Raw genomic sequence first — 22163 nt, 5'->3', positions numbered from 1 at the left:
CTGCTCCCTTTGTCCCTCACTGTCAATGGGCCTTTATAGGCAATAGAACCTCATCCAGTAATTTCTGTATCAAGTCCATAACTTTTTCTGTTCAATTGTGTATCTTTTAGAAAACTACACAGTCTTGGTTTAAGGACTACAAGGGTATGTCTACACTGCAGGGCTTACTCGAAATAAGCTACTCAAATTGAGATATGTCAGTTGTGCAGCTTATTTCAAAATAACTTATTTCAAAATAGGGAGTGTCTACACAGCACTTATTTCAAAATAGAACACTCTTCCTCTGACATCCCTTGTTCCTCATACAATGAGGGTTACAGGAGCCAGCATAAGAAGTCCTCCAGTTTGACAATATTTTGACACTATTTCGAAATAACTGCTGTGCGGATGAGGACTAAGTTTTCAGAATAGCACTAGTTATTTCCAAAAAGTGTTGCAATGTAGACATACCCCAACTGATGATGTTCTGCAGTACTTTATGGTGATTTGCTTTGACAGAGGTTTTGACAGAAGCAAAGTGGGAAGTATCTACTTTCTGTCAGTTTAAAGTGGGAGGAAGAGAGAGAATATGACCTCTTGAATTCAATAAGAGTTTTGTTTGAGAAAAAACTATCTAAGGACTTCAGTATTAAGTCCATTAAAGATAATAAACTTTTTCTTTCAGTAAGATCTGCAGAATTTGAGCCAGACAAAACAAAGTCTCCATCCCTTGTGAAAGAAAAGAATACATTCAGATACAAGTAGTTTTATACTCCCCCTTAAATGGATCTGAAACAGGATTCTCTCTTCTTTTTTTTTTTTTTTTCTTCTAGTTCTTGGAGGTCACCATGACCAAATAAAGAATAATGAGAATGGATCTTTTTTGTTCAGACTGACTTAGTGTAGACGTCTCTATGGCAAATTTTTATCAATTTATGCAGTATATTAGTTATGATTCTTTTAAAACAATTTAGCATTCTACACCATAGTAATACTTCAGTGTTTCCTGAAATTCACTGAAGTCTCGGTGTGAAAAGGATATAACTGAAAGATCAGCTTTAATGAAATGGTGAGGTAGATCATCTCTCTTGGATACTACTGATACCCAAATCCTCTTCTGTAGGCTTGTGATACAGTCAACATTGATGCTAATTGGTGACTGAATTGCTCATCTAGGGTACTTCTACACTGCACAGCTATTTCAGGATACTGCAGGTATTCTGAAATAGCTACCTTGTGTCTATACAAGCTGCCTGTTATTTTGAAATGTTTTTCAAAATAACGGGCATGCTAGTTTTCCATTCTGGTAAAGCTCATTGCATGAGGGTTAAGGGATAGCTTGAAATAGTGTGATATTTCAAAATTTGGCACTGTATAGATGTGCCAGATTTCAAAATAAGCTATTTTGAAATAGTTTTGAAATAAGATACGCAATTTGTGTAGCACAAATTGAGTATCTTATTTCGAGTTTAAGGTGCTGTGTAGATGCACCCCTACTGAAAATATCACATAGTCTTTTAGGGTGTGTCTACTCACCAGAGCTTAACTCAAAATAAACTATGCAAATTTAGCTACATCAATTGCATAGCTTATTTCAAAATAGCTTATTTTGAAATTGAGAACATCTACATAGCAGTTATTTCAAAATAGAACACTAGCTTCTCTTACTCCTTGTATAATGAGGATTACAGGAATTGGAGTAAGAAGTCCTCCAGCTTAACAGTATTTTGACAATATTTTGAAATAACTTCCTGCTGTGTAGATGTGGACTAAGTTACAGTATTTTGAAATACAGCTAGTTACTCAGTGTTCTGATAAATCAGATTTTGTGTTTGGTAAAGGGTACATAAGTATGATTGGTTGTGCAGTAAGACCAGAGTATTTTACCTTTTTTTTTAAAGTCAAAAGAGTATATTTTCTAAGCAAGTGCATGTACATTTATATGCACAAATCTTGCTAGCACACAGCAGTACTTAAGCAATTATATTATTTTATTTGGAAAATATACTAAAAAAATATAAACATTGTTCTTTCCAGAAACTTTTTGACAACAGGTAGAAAAACATTTCAATATTGAATTTCAAATGATGATGAAAAATCTTGTTCAGTTGGTAGCCTTGCTTTCTTTGGTACTGCATGTACAACACACTCAAAATACAGTAGCTCTGCTCTTTAAAATAACAAATGTTTCCAATATTCACTTTCCCTTTCTGTAACAAGAATAGATTTTCTTACATCCAGCAGTGTCCTGCAATTGCTTGAAATGACTGTCTGTTGAAGGTCATTTAGTGACTCAGCTCCATCATGAGGAGATGAAATATCAGGAGATCTATTTTTTGAAATCTCACCTTACTAAAATTAAACACAAACTCCTAGAAAATGTGAATATGGGACAGAGAGCCATCAGTCACAGCTTCTCAATGAAACTGAAATCTCTCAAAGTTAAGCTAACAGAATAGGCAGCATTATAATGTCATGCTCCTTGAGTAGAAGTAGTTCAGTTGCTAGCATGGGAGTCAGGATACAAGGATGATGTTCCCTATACTGACAAAGACTTCCTGTGTCAACTTGGGTAGGTTTTTAAGGTATTTAGGCACCTAAAGATGTAGATGGATGCCTAGCAGGATTTTCAAAAGCACATTGATATTTAACAGCCATTGAAAACCATGGGAGTTAGGCACTTGGATGCTTTTGAAAATCCCATTATGAGCTAGTCTGCATCTCAAGTAGCTTAAAATATCTTTACAGATCTTGTCCTTAGTCCCCATGTATCTGAATACTCCATTTGTAAGGTGAGAGTAACAGTACTTTCCTACTTCAGAGATGTTAGAATAAATACATGAAAGACTGGGAGACAAGCCAATATTATGATAATGGGGGCCATATGAGTACCTAAGACAGAGACAAGAAGAAAGATATGCATTTGGTTATACAAAGATCATAAATATGTTCAGTAGCTGTCTCTCTTTTTTTCAGCAAATAAGAGAAATAAGTTTTTCTGTATCAAAGAGCAAATATTTACCATAGAAATTAAATGAGGGAAGGGAGAATCCATATCCCAAATAAATTTCAGAATTTAATTATAAAATACCTGTCTGAAGTTACACAGCACCTGAGAGTCAGGATGTTTTTGGCAAAAAAAAAAAAGTTAGGGGCTGGTTCTGCAGTTCTTACTTAACTGAGTGGTCTATCCAGGTGAATAATTCCACTGATGTCAACAGGGGCTACTTGCATAAAACCACTGATGAGAGAGGGTTGCTGGATCTGAGCACACTTCAGACGTTAGGAAAAGATTTTCATCAAAATGTATTGTATTTGTATGAATAAAACTACTTTCTGACCAATGACATTATTTAATGAACTGATTGGCTTCCATAGATCCCAATAGGCATAATATACATGATACAATGTAGACATAAGTGGATATTCTGATATTGTTTGACTGTGTTCCAATATTGTCACAGTGTCACTTTAACACTTGTTTGACATTGTTTCATTTTGGACAATGGGCCAGCAAGATATGACCAGAAAACTTTGTCAGTACATCAGCAAGATAGATAATGCACTTTGTATTGGAATGAGTCTGTGTTGTATTTAACTCAGTAAATCAGCTTGACTATATTTTTCAGTTTCATAGAAATTTATTCTTGGCATTAAGAAATAACAAGATTTTATATTTCAAATTCTTCAGTTATGTTCCTTTTCAGTTGGATTATTGTATATAAAAATGTGTATTCTTTTCTTCATTCAGAGTAGCAAGGGTCACTTGAAGCATTTAACTAGAATGGACTTAACAAACTAACCAGAAATGCCTGTAAGTCTGATCATTAGAGTTTTGGTAAACTCAATAACAAATAAAACATATATCTAAACATTCATGTTTTAAAAAATTACAAAATCTGAACAATAAGTTAATAAAATGAAGTTGTTACCTACTTAGCTTTAGATATGAAAATCCAACCAACTTAATTTATAAATCACTATAGCAGGCATGAGAAATAGAAATAAGGCTATAGAAATTCATGACTGATATTTAGAGATTTCCAGTAGAAGCTTTATATTTTAATTTTCTGTTCATATATAGCCAAAAGAAAGAGGCAAAGCCAACCTAACAATAATCCAAGGTTCTGTAAAAGAAACATCAACCAGGGTCGCCGTGTCTGAATGTGAGTCATTTCAGGAAGCTAAAAAAAGAATAAGATAGCAGAATGAGAGCCAGATATATTCTTCTCTGGGAAAAAAAGTCTTATGGGAAAACAGACAAACTTCATATAAAAAAACTTGAATTGTGAGTTTCTGAATATAGTTGCAAATCTGTAGTAAACACTGCATGTTATCACAAATATTCAAAGTGAAATATTTCAGTTAATCTAATTCCATCATTGTGAATCTTTTACCACCATCAGCAAGAATTACTAAATGAGCATCCAAAACGTGTTGGCTTCTCAATTTTTCTAAAGAAACTTAATATAAGAAAACACTTCCTTAACTTAGTGCTTCCTTTTTATGGGAATAAAGCAGCTTTGATTATTTTGTTTCTGTACTATATATAGCAACTAGTCCTTCTCCCACTGACATTATTGGCAAAATTCCTATTGACTTGATCTTTAATGGGTACATAAATTAAAAGCATAATTCGCTAACTGTGCTTTTAAAAATCACCTTTTATATTTTCTCCATAGATCAGATACAAAGGCACCAAATGGTTAGCATCAGAGTAAAAGCTATTTACACATTGACTTTTCACCTACATGATCTCTTGAATCACTATATTGAGGATAATGTATCTTAATTGTATGTCCTATACTAGCCTGTGAAAATATACAACGTTGAGCCTGATGCATCTCATTTAACTTTATTTTGTTTATTATTAATTATTATTATTATATATAACAACATCATATGGAGCCCTTCTCAAACTTATCATGAGTACGTCCAAATCAACCTATGACAATAAATCTAGAGCCAGCGGTTCCCAACGTTTTCCAGATGAGGATCCATTCTGACAATTCAGGAAGACTTGGTGACCCAAGGAAATTTAAAAACGGGGGTGGGAGGGTGGGAGTGGGGAGAAGTGAGGGGGCAGAGCAACCTGAGGAGACATTTGGCGACCCTTTTGAAATGTAATAGCGACCCATATTTGGGTCCTGACCCATAGGTTGGGAAACCCTCTCTCTTGGTATATTGCTGTATTTACTTGTTTCCTTTATTCATTATATGCTTCACAACTTGATGAAAATATTTAAGCAAGAAATGGGCCAAAATCAAAACCGTATCTCAAAATTTTGGCTCTAATTGAAAGATCTGAATTTTAATAAGCCCTGGATACTAATTCTTAAAACACTTTGGTTCAAATTTTGAACCAGAATTGGAAATATTCTTTATTCTTTCCTGGACCATAAAATGTAAATCCTCAATCTCACACCATGTCATATTCTCTTTATATCCTTTATTTTTTCCTTTTTTTCTAATTTATCATGTTCATTGTATTAGTAATGTAAGCACCAACCATAGACTTGGTGACCCAAGGAAATTTAAAAATGGGGGTGGGAGGGTGGGGGTGGGGAGAAGTGTGGGGGTGGGAAGGTGGGAATGGGGAAGAGCACCCTTGTCTTATTTGCAGCACCTTGTCTTATTACACAAAGTGCTGCAAAAAACAGAGTGGAAAACCATCCCTGCCCAAAATCTTTTCCTATATTTATTTGATATGCATGCTCTGAAATGGAAAGTATAGTAGAAGATACTGCAGTACTCACCATTTCTGCTAATGATAAATACAAGAACATTCCAGCTGTGACAGTAAAAATCCAGTTCTGAACACAGGAGTCAGTTGATACTGAAAGGCCAATATAAAGCCCTATGAAGGCAGTTAGTGCACTTACAAAATTCATTAATAATGCAATTTTTGTGGAAAGCCCTGTACTTAACAGCACAGCAAAATCTCCTGCATATAGAAAATAAAATAAAAGATATTTAGCTGATAAAATATTTGCATGATTACATGGCAGATAAGTAATCAATAATAGCTTAGACAGAATTACAAACACACATAGTGTGTTTGATGCTGGAGGGCTGGCCTTAAATTGATTGCAAGTTTGTGCAGCTATCACAGTTACATATCTAGTCATATTAGTTCAGGTATTCCTAAAGATAGCATACATTATAGAACGGAGGGCTCTGCAATAATTCTTAATGTTCTGTGACATTTCCAACTTGGACACATGCAAATGTGAAGTCACATGGTTTCCCAGAGTTTCTAAATCTTTCTTGATTGGGAACTTGCCAGTGGAAATCATGTGATTGTCTGTAACATGATATTTAGGTCTTTACTTACAGGTATTGTATCTCAAAAATAAAACAGGAGCTGATTCTGATCTCAGTAGCACAGGTTTTACACTGGTATAATTCTGCATTTTTCAGGGGCATTACCCCATATTTGCCTTGGTCTAAGTTGGATCAGAATCAGCCCTCGGGATGCTTCTTTTAGAGAAGGATCCAAAACAGGCAGTCCCCGACTTACGCGGATCCGACTTACGTTGGATCCGCACTTACGAACGGATAAGTTCGTAACACTTACTTACTTACGTGTCCTCCGGGGCGAGAAAAGCTTCTCCCAGTCTCCCTGGTCTGCTGGGGGGGGTCCAGCAAAGCCATTGGACCCCCCCAGCAGACCAGGGACACCCGAGCAAAGCCGCTGCCTGGGCGGCTTTGCTCGTTTGCCCAGGAGCAAAGCCGCTCGGGCAGCGGGACCCCCGCCGCCTGGGCGGCTTTGCTCCTGTCCCCCTGGTCTGCTGGGGGGGGTCCAGCAAAGCCGCTGGACCCCCCCAGCAGACCAGGAAAACAGGAGCAAAGCCGCACAGGCGGCGGGGGTCCCGCTGCCCGGGCAGCTTTGCTCCCAGGCAAACGAGCAAAGCCGCCCAGGCGGCGGCTTTGCTCGGGTGTCCCTGGTCTGCTAGAGGGGGGGGGTCCAGCAGCTTTGCTGGACCCCCCCCCCCAGCAGACCAGGGAGACAGGAGCAAAGGAGCAAAGCCACACGGGCGGCGGGGTCCCTCTGCCTGTGCGGCTTTGCTCGGGTCTCCCTGGGGTGCTCAGGGGTGAGGGGGCGCAGCTAGTGTGCCCCCCCAGCAGACCAGGCTTTTGTTGCAGGACGCCTCAGGTAGAGCAGCTGGGGTGCTGCCGGGTTGGTCCTGTGGGAACCTACCGGGCAACGCCCCAGCTGTTCTGTCCCAGGCTCCAGATTCAGCAGCTGTTGAAACTGATCAGGCTGATTCCAGGAAGCTGGGGGCCATACATAGCCTTCTGACTACTGAAAAGATGCAATATGAAGAAACAATAGAGAAAAGGAAGAGTTTAGTTCCAATGATCTGCTATTTTATCATGCTGGCCTGTTGGCTAGTAAGAGAAGCTGTGTGTGAGGTAATTGCTATTAGACCAACTTCTTTTGGTGAGACACAAGCTTTTGAACTACACATAGAAAGAAGATCTGAAAAAGAGCTGTCTGCTAGAAAAAAAACAACAGGTTTTTTTTGTCATCACTCGTCCCAGATAGTTTGTTTATGAGAGATATGATTCTCCACAATACAGAATTAGAGAGATGTACATGCATATGCATGGTCAAAGGTAATGAGCAGGAAGAGCAGTGCCAGGAACCCCTCTTCAATATGGAGAGCACAGTTATCTGGTCAGATTTGGTTACTACTAATTGCAGAAGTAAAACCAAAGTGGGAAGGGAGTTGTTAAGTGTTTCATTTAACCCCATATTTCTTCATCTGGCCACTCTGCATCCACATTTCTCCACAGTTTTGCTCTGTGTTTGAGCATAAATGAACAGATGGCAAGACTACTGTGTGGTGGATTATGCCTATGTGCCCATGCATTCTCACTTGCTCTGGACCACAGCATCATTAGGATCACTGCTATGCACTATGAAAAGACTTGTACTGTCCTAATGTATTCTTTCTTTTTGGCTGCAGTGGAACAAATTTAATGTCGGGAGAAGAATATCTCGTGCTGATAGGGAGCTATCTGGTAAGAAGCTTGAAGCAGAGTGATGCCAGCAGTGCTTCAATCAAAAGCAACACACAGGAAAAGTTGTGCTAGAAACCACAGCATATGCACTTGGTGCCAACCCCATCCTTCCCAGCTGACACACATGCATGCTTGGGGATATGGTTTGGAGCAGTAATCAAGCATTAGAGTGAACTCTCTTCTACTGCTTATCCAAGGGATGGGATGCAGGAAGTTACACACTCTCTTTATCCCATCCACCAGATGCACTTGTATTAGAACAGGGCATGAGCTAGCCCTAAATGTCTTTGTAAATCCAGAAACAGAGAGCCATAGCTCTTTTACTTAAACCACTTAGGAAGAAGGTGTATTTATATTTGCTTACCCATTTCATGGGGAATTTCATGGCATAAGATAGCAATCGTCGTGGTCACACCTGTTTCTGTTGAGGATGAAAATGCTGCTCCTATTACCAGGCCATCAGCAAAATTGTGAAGACTGTCACCCACCAAAACCATTAGCGCCAACAAACTAATTCCTTTACCTAGGGAGCAAAGTCAAAAGTAAAAAGAAAAATGCTGCTTCTAATTTAGGCTTCCTACAAATATTTTCCCCCAGTGAACTAAAGTTTTATGTTGCAAAAGGGTTATATAGACTACCCAGTTTGTTTTTATCTTTACAGCAGTTTCAAGATTTTCAGCATGAGAAAATAGTTAATAGAATAATTCAGAGATGCACATACTAGGAAGTAGCTTCCTTTGGGCCTTTACTACTAGGTAGACTGTTGAGACGAAAAGATGGTTTGAGGCCAGTTGAGTAATTTATCTTCTGTGTGCCTCGTAAACTTCACCCTGGATTGTTAAAATGCATATTTCTTCCTCCACCCCCAATTCTAAATACTTCTATCTTAAAAGGTAGGCTTTTCATATAGTGGGCCAGAGAGTTGCACATCTATAAGTAAGAGAAGAATTTAGTCTTGTTGGGAGACCAACTCTTGGCAGGCAGGTGGAGTGGTTGGAGCAAGAGTAGAAATCCAAATACCAGAACCAAGGTTCAAGGCAGAGTCTGAACCAGGATCAGAACCATAATCAGACTCTAAATGCCAGAGCCAGAAGTCAAGACAGTCAGAGCAAGAAATCAGAGATAAGGGTCAGAACCAGATTACTTGGAGTCAGGGAAGGCACAAGTAAGGCTAGCTCCAAGGCCAGAGCAAGGCTAGCATGTGACTGAAACAGGCCAGGTGCATGGCACGGTCTAGGCTAGAGCAAGTCTGAGGACAGGATAGAAGCAGTTCTTAAAGAAAGATGAGAAGCAGAGAAGCTGCAAGCATGTGAATTGAGCAGCCTGGGAACTCCCACTGTCACTGAGGTGAAGGATGGGTATGCTGGCTTCCTCAGTCAGTCAGGTGGGGCAATCCAACAAGTGAACTTGCTGATGTGGCTCAGCTGTGCTCATAAGGTCATCAGCATACTGGGAGGGTGGATCTGCCTAGTCTTTTGCCTAACAGACCTCAGGTAAATGATAGTATTGTGAACAACAGAAAAATCATGTTCTCATCTCTGAGCCTAGCATTTCACAGGAAATAGAATCCAAAACACAATCAGCCTCAAACCACCATCACAGATATAGTGTCCAATCAGAATCATTTCTGACCTTTGTTAAATGAGTGATCTAGTAGCTTGCATGCTGAAGGAACAGTTAAGGAATATTGGGCAAATCCTCTTCCAAGAACCTAGCCTCAGTAGCTGGGTTGCATGCTGAGGAGTTGGATGGGGGAAGGAACCATTTCCCTAAGCTGCAGAGCAGCTACCTGCCACAGCTCTACAGTGAATAGACTATGTCCAGCAAGTGAACCCATACCTAGCTCCTGGAGTTCTGCACCTCCCTTGGTACATCCATTCTGCTTTAGTGATTACACGGCTTAACTGCATTTCTCCCAGGAATCCTACCTACTGTCCCTCCACTCAGTACATAGAGTGAAACTCTCCTGGTTCAGCCCCACTGACAAGGTCTAGTTGTTGAGGCAGTGGCAGAGTTTGCCCCCATGAACTCGTCTATTTCCTCTCTCTCTCTCTCTCTCTCTCCCTGCCCCCAGCTACAGCATGACAACCTGTGGATGTAATGTGGCATTCCATAGACCCCACTCAATGTTGTTGTTATGAGATTTTCCTGCAGTGGCATTTTTGTATAGGAGACTGTTTTAAAAGAGACAGGAGAGATGTTTTTCTTACGTAAACTGGCTAGAAATGAAGTCTTCAAAACTATTATAAAAGAAAACACTCTGAAAATAAAAGTCTTACAACTGTATTCAGAAAATCCTCCCCAGTTGCCTGAAAGCTCTGAGGATTCAGCAATATTGGCAAGCTCAGTAGACTTTCCTGCCAGCTCACAGAGCCAGACGTGGCTGTCCCCAGATTGCATAGCTCTTTCTAAACACTACAGGCAGTTTATCCTCAATAGTGGAGGACAAGAATTTCATAGAAATAACAGATTGCTGCACTACATTAACTTTATGGTTTGTAATATGCACTGGTTAGGGCGAAATTGTGGCTTGGCTCAAGTTGTTATTAGCCAGTGTCATTTAAGCAACAGTTGTTGAAAAAAAACAACCATACTATAATGGCTGAGATTCATTTCAGTCTATTATCTATAACATAAAATGGGAGTCAGGTTAACTTTATGAAGTGCTAAGCATTTTAAAGCTTGTGCTAATGTAACCTTATGTGAACATATGTCACTGAAATTTAAGTAAATAGATACATGAAAGAATTGGAGTGCTTTTAACCTCATTTATTTTAGTATGTTTTAAATCTAAATCATGTTATTAGCAATTATGTCAATGCACTTTACTGCTGTGAATGTAAACTTTCTTATAGTACCTCCTAGAAAATGAGTATTTGCATGCAAATTCTTCTTTGAACAACTCTGCATTTCACTTGCAAATTTCAAGTGGACTTTTTGTGTAAAGCCAAGGATTGGAACTCTGCTTTTTAATTTTCATGGAGCCACCGGATGGGTAGCATTTCTACTATAGATTCCACTTTTGAAGTTCTGACGAACAAGGTAGTGGTTTAACTCTTACATTTGCTTATTCTAGGGCTGTAGTTCAATGTTTTGGGGGCTCATAAGAAGTGCTGACATGACTTCTGATTAGTCTAACGTGAATCAGAAAACACAACTATAAAATGATAATATTGGTTGTTTATATTGACAGAAGGGATCTTAGTACAAAAAAATTAGTACAAAACCTTCCAAAGTTAGTTATTTTAAAAAACATATATTTAAACAAATATTACTCTTTATCTTCTAATGCAGAAGGAGAATTGATAGTTCTACCCAAAACATGAAATCAGAGAATACTAATAAAGAGGTACTTGGGAAATGTACTCAAATACCAGCATTCTGTGCTTGGAGCAGATAATCTTGACCTTGTGTGGAATATGTTTTAGATTATTAGTAGAGAGTGATGAGTGAACAACCCCGAAACAAAACTACAGATGAAGTAGATAGTGATAGCAAAACTGGGAGTAGATTGTGTGCTGAACGGAAGGTCAGATTCAAGCAGTGGAAATCTAGTTTTCCAAAAATGAGATCTATGTCCTGAAATGGAAATGAATTTCACAACATCAGCGAATAACACTGAAGGGCAACAGAAGACAGTGAAACTATCAAGAATTCAGCATCATGGCCTGACTGATTGTCACTAGACAAAGGGGAGTAGAATTAGAGAAATATATAGATTATAGGCAAAATGTTATTTCCCAGCAGCATACCTGCAACCTCAAAACTTGGGTACAATCAAGAGCAAAACTAGGTCTATAATATGTTTTCTTAGTTTCTAAAGTAAGGAAAAGCAGAGCAGAGAAGTAAAAATGATTTCAAAACTATTTAATGAGATATTAGTTCAGTCTAAAGCTACTGATAGATGGAGAGCCCAGAATTCCATATAAGGAATAAGTCACCACTGGTTTTAATAACCATCATTTCATTACTGTTACAGAAGGGAAATTATAGTATAGCAGGTGAACCAGAAAATGAGAAGTGATGACAATTTCAATATTTTTTTCTTTTTTGAAATAAGCAAAAGGCCCAAGCAAGGTCTACAATTATCAAATGGTTATGGTAGTAAATATGTGAGGGTTTCCCTTTCAGTAAAGTAGTTTGAAATGGTGAGTAAACAAATATTCAAGCAACACCAGAATAAGATTAATGAACTTTCTAATTATGGGCCTGGTTGGCTGGAAACAGGTCTTTAAGCAGAGATTTAATTATGTAGGCAGGCAGAATCAGCTGTGGTGATGTAATACATAGAAAACACAGAGCTGAGCCAGTTTCACACATTCAATCCAATCTCAGGCCTGAAGGATTTTTGTGCTGCTTGTTTAATCTTTTTATCAATACTTACTCTTTCTGCTTGTCACCTTGCTGTCGGGAGGAACTTCAGACTCAGAATCTTCAGGACTTCTCTAATTAAAAGGAAAGATATTGGATCAGCAATCAAGTGGTCATTCTAATTAGCTGTTATTAAACAGTGAAAACCTAAATAGATTCATTGTTCATTAAAAGAAAATTTAGCTGCTGCCATCTATAATATTTACCATGATTATCATTAAACTTATTTACTGAACGCTGCACAAAAGAGAGACTGTCCTTGCCCCCAGAAGCTTACAGTCTTTTTCAGACCAAACAAAAACATATCAGTAGCATTGGGGTGCACTGAGAAAAATCACATTTCAGGAATGAAACAAACTTTTGAGAGAGAAATGCAGAGCTTAAAAAAGACTAAGTTACAAGTCAGCATTTTGGTACCATTTTTCACTGTAGTGAAGCTAAAGGATCTTGAAAGAGAAGTGGTGAAGACTGGCATCCATAACAAAGAGCTTGTCTACACGACAGATGCTACAGCATTATATAAGGCATATGATTTTTTCACACCCCTGAGTGACATAGTAAGTTTTAAATGTAGACCAGGCCTAAGATAGTCTTATTAGTTTCTCTGTGAAATTGCAAGACTCACAGAGATGAAAACAAATATGTGGCAATCAGGCAGATATTAAGATGTTTGACCACCGGGTTATTGAGACAATAGGTGCCAACATTGTGTGCAGATGGTAACAGAAGTCCCTGATTTTAGTAGTCTTTACTCCCACTTCCAGCCCTTCCTCAGATACTTCTTCGCTTCCCACCTTCCTCAGATGCTTCTTCGCTTCCCATGTTCCCCTTCTGTCCCTCAAAATGTGCTAATAAGGCTGTTTGATATGCAATAAAAATGCCCTCAGACCCAATTCATTACTTTCATCAAAGTTGTGGTACAGCAAGTTTTACTTCCTCAGTCACAGTTACTGCTATAGCATGAAAGTTCTGACCCCTTCCAAAAAACAATAAAAGAGTCAATAAAATGATTAGTGGAAAGTGATGTTTGTCTCCTTGAGTGTGGCATAGTGTCTCCTCTGCTCTGTCTGTTAGCTTTTGTCTAGACAGAGGAGTTGACCCCAGGGGTAAATAACACTTTCTTATCCACCCCATTCATAATTTATACACTTCTGTCATATCCCCCGTTAGTCATCTCTTTTCCAGGATGAAAAGTCAGAGTCTTTTTATTCTCTTCCCATAGTCAGCAGGGATTTGTCTCATTGTCACCCACATTATCATGAAAAAATGGGCAGCTCTCACCCAAACAAGCCAAGCCACACTAGTTCATATTACTAATACGTAGCTGTAGGATGATGTTGCAGTTTGCCAGCTGAAAGCAATGGTTAATTACTTAATGAAAAAACAGGAAGTGACCCTGTGGGTCAAAATTCAGTAAATTATTTTCACTGGTATGCTTACAAGCATTCAGTTAGCAGTTCCCAAACTGTGTTCATTAACTCAATAGTAGCTCATATGGCAGTTGTTGATAACCCTCTTTTCGTTAAGATGTGGACTATAATATGGAAAAGTTTTAGATTCTCTGACTAAAATAATAAGACTATAATTAGCATATCCTGAAACTACATATAATATGAAGAAAAAACTGTGCTTGCAAACAATCAGTATAATGAATTGACTATATCTGTATGTATTTATCAAACATTTGCTTAGTCACACTCCATAGATCAAATGGGAACCTACAGAATTCCGAATAAGAAAGCACTATTTTCAGCCCATCCAGTTTTGTTTACATATTATTCATATTAATGGACTAATTAGCTCACGTGGTCCAAGTTTTCAGCTGGTAACTAATTATACACTGTACTCTCTTTGGACACCATCTCGCAGTCCTTACTCCAAATTGAAAATTGAAAGGAGTTTTGCTGCTGTAAAGGCTGATGGATTTAGCGCCTTAGACATGTAATTTACATTGGAAAACCAGGAAGAGAGCAAATGTTTTAAAAATCTTCTGGACAAATGGAATATATGGAGGTTGATTATATCAACCTGATGCATATTTTATTCACAAATATTTATAAAGCTAATCTACAGGTATATCTGAATATGTTTATTGTGACCTAACAAATCTAATGATTTCTGACAATACATTCTTTTTTGAGGTCATGAGGAAGGAAAAAAAATCAATAAACACTGAAAAATACTATTTAGTTATGAAGTTAATTGGGTTTATTTTTTGAGACACAGAGAAAGAAGGAAATTGAGTCAGTAAAGTATATCATATCAGTAACCTACCAACTGTATGGTTGAAGTAGATTTGCCTCTGCCTGAATGGTCATTTAATTCAGATTCCACTGGAAGATCGTGGGAATGCCCCAAGTGACCATTAACTAAGGAAAGGCCCTGCTGGATGAAGATGCTTTGCAATTAGTTCTGAAGCCAGATGAACACAGGTGCAGCCTTTGTCAGTTTCATGTTCAGATTTAGCATTTATCTGACCTATGAAAGTTGTTGACTTGAGAATAAAAACAGTTGAAAAGAATGCTAGTTGTGATAAACATTTGCTAATGTCTTTTCAGCTCAGAAAACTGCAAACTGAACCAGAAAAATATGTGAGAACCTTAGGGTATTATAGGAAAGTATTTCTTAAAAACTGAAGGTTAAAGTCACAAGCTGAAATAAACAAATAATTTAATGTTTAGTGCTCATATGCCCCTCAACTGAATGGGTTTATTAAAGTCTTGTGGAAATATTACAAAGTCCCTTTCTCTTTATTAATTATTCTTTATATGCTAGATTTCAACTTTGCTCTTAAAATCTTAAAAACATACCCATATAATATCATAGTTTGCAAAATATCCACATGCTATTCATTTAACATATTTTTTATGGCTGAATCTTGTTTTCCTCAAAGGTAATAGGTATTATGGATATAATTTTGCAAATCCACAGATATCTGCTTTATATCCATGAGTATCTGCATCCACAGATACGGATACGCGCAGCTCATTTTTAAGGATGTGGATGAAGATGCAGCTACAAATCTTGTATCTAGAATACTGTAAATTTGCAGATATCTGCCTTACAACAATGGGTATCTGCATCTGCAGATGTAAAAGTGCATATACACGGCTCTTTTTGGTGGATACAGATGCAGATACAAATGTTGTATCCGTGCAGGACTCTACTTATGGAACACGAAGAATATAGGATTTGGACCCAAATATCTAAATGAAGCCTCTGATTAAGCATTCTCTGTAAAACAGCAACAGCAAATTGGTGTTAAGATGGCCTCCCATACACAGAGAGTTAATGAAGCATCACATTTTGTGCTACATTATATCCTGGTGCATAATGACATTTTCAAACACAAGGCACACTGAGATAAAATAATGGAATTACTGAGAGCATGGCAGCCAACAAGGAGACAATACTGGTATAATGCAGGAGTCTTCAGAACTCAACATTTATACTAACTTTCAAAATCCTCTGGGGTAGAAAATTATAAGCAATTTGGTAAATTTTAAAATATAATTCCTTAAAGTGCCATTTAAAAAAGTGCCTGTCTTTGAGCTCTTCAAACAGTTCCTATGCAAAGAAACTCTCATTATCTTTCATACAGAGGCATACTATTTGCCTATTCCCATGCTAGCTACAGAGGTCTGCTTATAGAATCCAGTAATTAAAATAACTGGCTTTTTTACAGTTAAACCCATCAAACCTATGCAACATGGAAGTGAAAGGTAAGTCTGGTGGGACCAATTTTGGGAAAAGGTGGTTTATTCTTCATTTCACTTAAATAAGGAAATTGTTTTTCCAAAAACTTTTAAAAATTTACTGTGTAATATACAATCTCAAATCAAGAAGGATGTTAAATAGTGCAATAAGAAGTTTTACCTGATCACTTGGTGATACCAAAAGAAAGAAACATTTTTCTATCAGAAAAAATCCATGAATTCCTCCAATCATTCCCAACATTTTCCAAACATATTCTTTCCCTTCATAGATGTGTTCCATCTCCTGAACTTCATGCTTATGTAGACCAAGAATCTAGATAAGGAGGTGAAATAAAAGGGGAAAACATTGTTTTGACTTTTGCTAGAGTAAGCCTTAAAAGTTTTATCCCTCAACTTTCCTTTTATTACTGCTCTCAGGTTTTATGATGTATTTTAAGTTGCTGTGCTGGTCATCTGTGTAGATGAACATAATTAACTATTAATGACTTCCATTATGGTTCTGTCCTCTCTTGCCAGTAAAAATATTATTTCTAGAGGCAGATGTAATTACAGTGACAAAAGTATTTCCTTTGCATTTTGTTTAGACTTTTACAGTTTAAAAAGTTGTTCGGATCATTTTCAAAAGTCAAATCCATCCAGAAAATAATGAATTAACACTGAGTTACTTATTTAGAATTGTGCAATACTGAGAAAAACAACAAAACCAAATGAATAACCAATTAAAGGCTTGTTTTTTTTTCTTTTACACTGTCATGTACATAAAATATATGTTGTGAATTTAAATAAAAATCCTGTCACTGAGATGTTTTAATTGCAGTTCATGACAGCAGGACAATATCTCTGAAAGCCCTGAGAAATTTACAACGTGGGGGGATAGAGCTGCTGATGCTCATGGAAAACTTTGAAGACATTTTCTAGAATCAGTTTTTACATGACCTGCCTTGAGCATGTATGGAGTGTGAAGCTTGCATAAGGTTGTGCATTTGCTATGGATTCTAAGCTTTGGAATCCATTCCAACAACCCAGGGAGGGAAGAAATAAGGCCCAGCAGTCTGACCTCCCTGACTGTCAGCTGAGAAAACACACCTGCACCTGCCACTGAATAACCACAAGCCAAATAGCTATCAACCTGTCCCTGATTGTTCCCTAACCCAGATTAATGGATTACTAAAGCACGCCTGAGACCTTCCCCATTGGCTCCACACAGAGCCCCACACAAACCTAGAACTGGCCCTGTTTTAGCCATTTATATTTTCTGAAGGAACCCTCTACATATCTTTTAATTACTAAATACAGATGGAACCTCTCCAGTCCAGCATCCCCGGGAGCTGATTGGTTCCGAAACAGAGAATGTGCCGGATCATGGCAGGTCAATATTGTCTAGTAGCAATACCAACACTTTCACTGCTTACTGCATACTTAGAGGACATTTATGGGTAAATCAGAGCTAAACAGCAGCACAGAACACTGAGAGCCAGGACTGGTGGCCGTAAACAAACTTTAAGGGACCAGGAGTATATCTACACTGCAACACTATTTCGGAATAACTAGCGCTATTCCAAAATAACTTAGTCAGCATTTACACAGCAGGAAGTTATTTCGAAATAATGTCAAAATACTGTCAAGCTGGAAGACTTCTTACTCCGACTCCTGTAACCCTCATTGTATGAGAAATAAGGGAAGTCAGAGGAAGAGTGCTCTATTTCGAAATAAGTGCTGTGTAAATGTTCCCTATTTTGAAATAAGCTATGCAATTGACATAGCTCAATTTCCATAACTTATTTCAAGTTAAACCCTCAGTGTAGACGCGCCCTGGGAAACTTGTCTACACCCATGATAAGTGGACATCTGGCTAACTAAAAACATACCAGATCACGGATGTTGCAGGTCCAGAGTGCTGGATCAATCTGTACCTTTATATTAAAAGAATATCTGTTTCTTCAGAGCTCATCATTCTTTGGCTTCTGCTTCTTATTTCCCAACCTGAATATCTCTTTCTGTTTTTACATAGCCCTGAGTGCTGATCCTCTTGTTCTCAGATCTCACGGTCAGCTTTATTTTATAAAGATTAGAGGACCTGAGTTCCAGTCAATCAGTGGTTCAGGGGAATCAAAGGAGTGCAGCTTCACTAGGTACACATACACATACACATACACATACACATACACATACACATACACATACACATACACATACGCACACTTTATTTTGAATATATAATCAGGCATGTTACCTGTGGAATAAGATGTAGCAGGGCATCTCCAGAGAGGGTCCCAACAGCTAAACCCACAAACAGCTGTAAAATGAGTGTATAGATTTCTTGACAGGAGTTGAAGAAAATGAGGGTTGTACCAAACATAGATCCAATAGTGATAAGTAAAACGGCAACAGTGCTGTAGCCATACTCTGAGGAAAAGGATTCAAAATAAAACCAAGCACAGCTTTAACAGTTCAGTGTCTAAATTACTTGAGGCCCTATATTCTGAGTTCTCTGAATAAACAGTCAGGAAATTCTTGAGATGCACTACATTATCTTGCTATATATGAGGGACAAGCAGTATAACAGAAGGGAGCATGTCCGAGACAAAGCATACATTGGCTATGGATCTTCAGGTAAAACAAGCCTATGCACTGAATTTCACGCCTTAAAGAAATAAATCTGCTCTTAGGAGATAGGTCATAGGCCTCCTGTGAACACACCAAGCCTCTGTTCCAAATTGTGTTTGGTTTGTGGTGTGGACAGCACTTCCTTTATGGATGTAGTCAGAACACTAACCAATTTTTCCTTACGATTGGGAGGTTGCCCATATGTATGTGCATACATAATCAAGATGCTGTACAACATGAACTAGCTAATCAATACCACAGCCTCACCTTCACCCTTGTGAGGTGGAAGACAGGGAACAGAAATTAAAGCAAAAATATTCAAAAGCATTCATATATAGTGGGTGCATCAAGTTTTTTTTTTTTTTTTCATGCATTGGTGGCTCAGAACATCAGATCCTAGGTATCTCCAGGCACATGCCCAAACACTAAGGCATCCTACGTTATCAGACACTTTTCATAACTTAGGCCTGTGTGACTTACTCAGGACCACCCAGCAACTAACTGAAAAGGTGAGGAATGAAACTCCCAATCTTAGGTTCAAGTCACTAGGCTATGTTTGCCTTATATCTAGGGTGACTATATTTCCCTAAGCCAAATTTAGGACACAAAGGTGGGGGGGGCCTGCCAGCGGTCAGGGCTTTATCCCTAAAGGGGGAGGCTACTGGCACTTGGAGCTTCAGCTCTGCAGCGTGTGTTGTGGGGAGAAGCCTCCAGTGTTGGGGGCTCCAGTGGCTGAAGCTCCAAGTGCTGGCAGCTCCCCACCCTTCCTTCTCCATCAATGGTTATTAGCCATTAGGTTCATCAATGGCTATTAGCCATGGTAGGAATGGTTTCCCTAGCCTCTTTTGGAGGCTGGGAATGGGTGACAGGAGAGGGATTGCTTGAAGATTCCCTGCTCTGTTCACTTCCTCTGGAGCATCTGGTATTGGCCACTGTCAGCAGACAGGACATTGGGGTAGATGGACCTTTGGTCTGATCCAGTATGGCCGTTCTTATGTTCTCCACTGCAGGGAGGAAGTTCAGCCCCACAGCATGCAGGGTGAGGAGGGGAGCCACTGGTGCTTGCACATTCAGCCGCTGGAGCCCCAAGTGCTGACGGCTCTCCCTTTCCCACTGTGGGACTGAAGCACTGAGCGCTGGCAGCTCCTCCCCCTCTAATGCATGGGTAATATGGGATAATGTACCTGTTTTTTAAAAAAGTGAGGCCAGTGGGAGAAGGGCTTAAATAAGGGACTATCCCAGTAAAAACGGGATGGACGGTCACCCTACTTATATCAGATCATTTACCTATTTTCTCTTTTGGAAGATTCACCAAATTTAGGCCTTAATTCTGCAAATAAGCCTATGTGATCCTAAAGGCATTCATCTTTCACATATGATTTGCTTCACCCCAAAGAGATTATCATTCTAGGAGGAAGGAAAGTCTAGCCAAGTAGTCAGGCTTCTTGCCTGACCTGTGAGAGACTCTTGTTCAAATCCCACCTACACAAAAGACTTTCTGTATGGCCTTAGCAAGTCAGTTAGCTTCTCTGTGTCTTGGTACCCCAGCTGTAAAATGGGGCTGATAGTACAATGTTATCTGGCACTTGTGGGGGTTGCTGGTTAATTGAATATGCCAGATACTCAAATTATTGCTCTGCCTCAGCCCAGAGGAAAAAAATGGCAACCAACTCCTGCTCCCTTGAGAAAGCTTGGTGGCTCTTCTCCACGAGGTACCACAGAGCCATCTTAGGTGTCAAACAGACAAGTGGACCAGCTGCCAGGGAGCCCTCCTCGACAGACTGCTAATGATGGCAGCCGGCAGTGCCAGCTGTCAGAAGCTTTGCAACGGCCAGTCACCTGGACAGGTAGGAGTCAGGCACCCTTGCCTAAAGATGCAGGGAGCAATACTGGTTAACCAAGTTTTCTGGATATTCAAGTCCCAGATAACATTGCTTTCATTACCTTATGGGGGTGCTGTGAGGATGAATACTTTAAAGAATGTGAGACATTACAGGAATAGAGACTTGAAGAAAATAAGTAACAATCTGGGGGAGTCTCAATACTTCTTGCTATTTTTAAATTCCTGTCTCTCAGTCCTAGTGGGGTGCCTACACACGTCCTTCCAGCCAATGCTCTACTATGTTGTTTAGTCAACCATGCATGCTGACAGTATAAATGCATTACATGGAACTGCGCTTTAGTCCATTTCCAGCAGCAGCCTATTTAATCCAATTTAAGAACATAGGAATGACCATACTGGGTCAGACCCATGATCCATCTAGCCCAGTATCCAGTCTTCCAACAGCAGCCAGTACCAGATGCTTTGTGGAATGAACAGAACAGGGCATTATTCCATGATCCATCTCCTTTCATCCAGTCCCAGCTTCTGGCAAGTGAGAGGTTTAGGGACACACAGAAAATGGGGTTACATCCTTGTCTACCTTGACTAATAATTGAACTTCTAGGAGCTAAAGCTCTATTTGCGACAGATCGCTGACTGGAAAGATGCATAGGGAACATCTGTTAGCCTCCATCAAGCTGTGAAGCTACTAGGTGTATGTCTACACTACAGAGTTTTTTTCAGAAAAATGGCCATTTTCCGAAAAAATCTTCACTTACATCCACACTGCAATCACATTCTTTCGAAAAAAAATCAAAAAAACAGAGGGGTTTTTCCAACATTGGTAAACCTCTTTCTATGAGGAAGAAACCTTTTTCCAAAAGAGATCTTTTGGAAAAAGGCGTTTGTGGATGAAGAAGAGGGAGTTCTTTCGAAAGAAGAGGAAAGACGAAAAAGCACAGGTGCTCTGGTGGACACTCCGTCCATAGTAATCACAGCTTAAATGCAAGAGTGTCCATTCAGTGTGGATACTATTTTTTGAAAAAGCAGATTGCTTTTTTGATGCACTTTAGCTGTGTAGATGATCTCTTTTGGGAGAAGTTTTTCCAGGTCTCTTCGTGAAAAACTTCTTCTGTAAGAAGCCTGCAGTCTAGATGTAGCCTAGATGAGTAAGGTACAATGCAATAGATGTAGGTACCATGTCCCCTGAGATTTTTTTTCTAACTGTTTCTTTCTACAGACCAAGGTGTATAAAGCCTACAGCTCATTTTTGCTAGCTATAAGACAGTAGATAACCCTGAAAAGCTGCTATATTTCACTTTCTCAATAACATCTATCTCACTTTTCCTGTGAACATTTCACAAAGTTAAAATCTTCATATTTCATACATATTTACATTTTGTACAGCATCTTAACACCGCTGTCTCAGCACATCATGGTATAAAATAACAGATGTTACAACATTGAGGCCTGATTCATCATTGTGCTACTCCAGTTTTATGCCAGAGTAACCCAGCTGAAAGTAGTAAAGTTACATCAGTGAAAAGTGGAGAAACATAATGGCAAAGTAAGTCCCTCTCCCTCCTACTGGACACGACACCATCTCAATTACACCTACGCTACGTCTAGACTGGCATGAT

The 22163-nt window shown here is 39.0% G+C and overlaps 1 protein-coding gene across 1 annotated transcript in view; it reads right to left on the bottom strand.

Moving 5' to 3' along the window:
- Positions 1 to 3613: 3613 nt before the first annotated feature.
- Positions 3614 to 22163, bottom strand: part of SLC39A12 (solute carrier family 39 member 12) — a 38034-nt gene continuing 19484 nt past the window's right edge. The window contains exons 6-12 of the mRNA XM_075919817.2: positions 18328 to 18500; positions 16255 to 16407; positions 14653 to 14763; positions 12392 to 12452; positions 8372 to 8530; positions 5736 to 5923; positions 3614 to 4163 (exon numbers count right to left, since the gene is read on the bottom strand). Of these exons, the coding sequence (XP_075775932.1) occupies positions 4035 to 4163; positions 5736 to 5923; positions 8372 to 8530; positions 12392 to 12452; positions 14653 to 14763; positions 16255 to 16407; positions 18328 to 18500 (974 nt within the window). The 3' untranslated portion in view covers positions 3614 to 4034. The remainder of the gene's footprint in view (positions 4164 to 5735; positions 5924 to 8371; positions 8531 to 12391; positions 12453 to 14652; positions 14764 to 16254; positions 16408 to 18327; positions 18501 to 22163) is intronic.

The sequence above is a fragment of the Pelodiscus sinensis genome, chromosome 2 (genome assembly GCF_052426305.1).
Source record: "Pelodiscus sinensis isolate ZL-2025 chromosome 2, ASM5242630v1, whole genome shotgun sequence".
Classification (NCBI taxonomy): domain Eukaryota; kingdom Metazoa; phylum Chordata; order Testudines; family Trionychidae; genus Pelodiscus; species Pelodiscus sinensis.
This window is presented reverse-complemented; position numbering and strand designations above follow the sequence as displayed.